The 2,700-nt window shown below is 58.5% G+C and overlaps 1 protein-coding gene across 2 annotated transcripts in view; it reads right to left on the bottom strand.

Annotated features, from left to right (window-relative positions):
• Window positions 1-448: 448 nt before the first annotated feature.
• Window positions 449-2,700, bottom strand: part of SUPT4H1 (SPT4 homolog, DSIF elongation factor subunit) — an 18,523-nt gene continuing 16,271 nt past the window's right edge. The window contains exons 3-6 of one of the 2 annotated variants that reach the window (XM_017738144.1): window positions 2,248-2,354; window positions 2,081-2,136; window positions 1,852-1,905; window positions 449-844 (exon numbers count right to left, since the gene is read on the bottom strand). In XM_017738144.1, coding sequence (XP_017593633.1) covers window positions 777-844; window positions 1,852-1,905; window positions 2,081-2,136; window positions 2,248-2,300 — 231 coding nt within the window. In that variant the 5' untranslated portion in view covers window positions 2,301-2,354 and the 3' untranslated portion in view covers window positions 449-776. Of the gene's footprint in view, window positions 845-1,851; window positions 1,906-2,080; window positions 2,137-2,247; window positions 2,357-2,700 lie in introns of both variants that reach the window. The other variant, XM_017738142.1, reaches the window with a different exon arrangement.

A 2,700-nucleotide genomic window follows, 5' to 3' on the forward strand; every position in this document is an offset into this window, starting at 1 on the left:
TGGGTGTTTCCACCCCTGCTTGTCCACCCCTCCTGTGTGCAGGGCCTGGTGCTGCCTCCCAACCACACCAGCAATGGGCCCGTCCTGCTCTGCCTGCCCTGGAGCCCAGCAACAGCCAGTGGATGGTCCATCCTGCTACCACATTCCTCGTACAGGACCTGCAGGCCTAACGCTCCGTGACCTCCATGTAACCACCTCCACAGGAAACACTGGCCATCACCGTATCTGCTCCATCCAGCTGGGAGCTGCAGGTTCCGCACAGGGAAGGGCACCCAGCACAGCCAGGGCAGGATCTTGCTCTCAAGGCAGGAATGTGGCCCATGGTACAAGCAGTGACAATTGCAGGCTCCAAACAGTCTGGCACAGGCAGGGGGGCAAGTGTGAGCCCCCCCACCTCAGCACCCTGCAGTGGTGAAACCAGTGACAGAGTGACAGCTGGACCCAGCCCTGAGCAGGCAGTGGGTTTTATTGAACTATTTACACAGCTATTTCCCAAATCCCAAATCCCCGCTTTCCCACACCAACCATAAAAAAACTTGGGCATCACCATTAAACACCCTTTCCCAGTCCTACTCACACCCTCCCCCCAGCAAGGCTCAGATAAATGTCTGTGGTCTGTGGTGTGGCAGAGTCTGGAGGTACCGAGTGAGGGGAGCTGAGCCTGCACACTCCGAGTCCAGCCCCACTTGCCCACAGGATAAAGCTGAGAGGTTTTGGAGCAGTGCCCACTGCCTCTTCCACGCAGCACTGGGACCTCCAGGCAGCACAAGAGCGCTTCAGGTTTTTATGGCTGTGTCCCGAGACTTGTAGGCCACTCCACGGCTCTTCAGCTCTCGGACAATCCCTGCAGCAAGGAGACAAACACATTTTAGTCTTCTCCTGGGATGAGGAGCCCTGGGAACTGTCATGTAGAACTGGACAATCATCTTTGTTTCACAGAATCATGGAATATCCTGAGTTGTAAGGGAGGGATGCACAAGGATCATGGAGTCCAGCTCCTGTCCCTGCACAGACAGCCCAACAACCCCAGCCTGGGCATCCCTGGCAGCGCTGTCCCAACGCTCCTGGAGCTCTGGCAGCCTCGGGGCCGTGCCCATTCCCTGGGGAGCCTGGGCAGTGCCCAGCACCCTCTGGGGGAAGAGCCTTTCCCTGATATCCCACTTAAACCCTAATCCTGGGTATTCCAGATATGCCTGGGCTGTGCCAGGCCTCAGCTTCTGGCCTCATGATGTTTCCAGCTCCTTCCCAATGCAGAGCTAAGTCAGAAACAAGGGAACTGGGATTCCAGACACAGGCACAGCTTTCACTCCAGGGATTTGGGATTCACTCCTGGGTTAGGAGTCTGCTCTGGGGCTACATACTGGGCAGGAACTCAACTGGATGGATGATGCCCTTTCTGCATTCCAGAGATAAGGCAAATCCTCTGTGTCCTCCAGTCCACTTGTAAACACACAAATCCACCATGGCACAAGCCCTTAGTGCAGGAGGAGGAGTGTGCTCACTGGGATTGCCACAACAGCACCCCATCCTGCAAAACCCTTTTCTATGAACAAAACTCCATGTTCTCCTGGAGCTGAATGGTTTGAGATATGCCCACCTTCCAGAATCGCTCTCTAATCCCAGTTTATCCCTCTGATAGACAGGTTTTAGCCAGCAGTTTTCCATATAAACTTCTGCCAGGTACAGTGCTGAACCCTGAAACTCCCTCTCCAGCAACTCCTTGCAGTCACCTTTGCTGATCCCATCACACCAGGGTGATCCTGTCCCACCTGGCTGATCCCAGCACCCACATGGCATGTTCCCTGTGCAGTGTTCACAGAGCCCCAAACCCTGACTCCATCACACAGGTACCTTGGGGCAGGCGGCCAGTCACGGACACTGCATAGACACCAGGCTTGAAGGTACCTGTGGGAAAGAAAACCTCGAATTACCCCATGTGGAGCAGCCAGGTGCGATTCCTCAACCTGTGCATATGCCCCCTCATTGAGGGGCAGAATCCCTTCCACAGCCCAACCTGCAGCTCTCACTGCGCCCGAGAAGGGTTTGCAGAGAAGGGATCTCCAGCTCCCAAATTACTCACTGATCCGCTGCCACTTGGAGACCCAGCTGTCCTCAGGGCTCATCATGGCGATGATCCTGCGGGAGGGATGGCAGTGAGGGGACGTCTCCCAGCTGGGTGACCCCACTGTGCCACTTCGGTGTCCCCACGCTCCTGGGGGACCACGGCTGGGCCCAGGCCCCACTCACCCGTCGAAGGAGGAGCTGGTGCAGTCATAGACCATCTCGCGGTTCCCCTTCATCTGCAGGTACGTCTCGCAGTTATCACAGCCATCATACTCGAACTGGTCGATGGTCTAAGGGGACACAGGTGTCAGGGGCCCGGACCAGCCGGGAGCCGGGTGGCCGCGGGGCCGGGAAAAGGGAGGGAACGGCGGAGGGAACGGCCGAGGGAAGGGAGGGAGGGAACCCCGGGAAGGAGGGTTCAGGACCAGGGCCGGGGCGGACGGGAAGCGCCCAGAGGCTGCGGGAGGCAGGGGAGGGAGAGAGGCCCGGGGGCGAAGGGCCGTGGCAGGGGCTGGAGGCACAGACCAGGAGGGGGAAAAGACCGGGAAGGTCCAGGCCGGAGAGGGGGTCCTGGGCCGGGAAGTGCTGGGAGAGGAGGGCCAGAACGGGCGGGACAAGGACCGGGGAGGGCAGGAA

The sequence above is a fragment of the Corvus brachyrhynchos genome, unplaced genomic scaffold (genome assembly GCF_000691975.1).
Source record: "Corvus brachyrhynchos isolate BGI_N302 unplaced genomic scaffold, ASM69197v1 scaffold137, whole genome shotgun sequence".
Classification (NCBI taxonomy): domain Eukaryota; kingdom Metazoa; phylum Chordata; class Aves; order Passeriformes; family Corvidae; genus Corvus; species Corvus brachyrhynchos.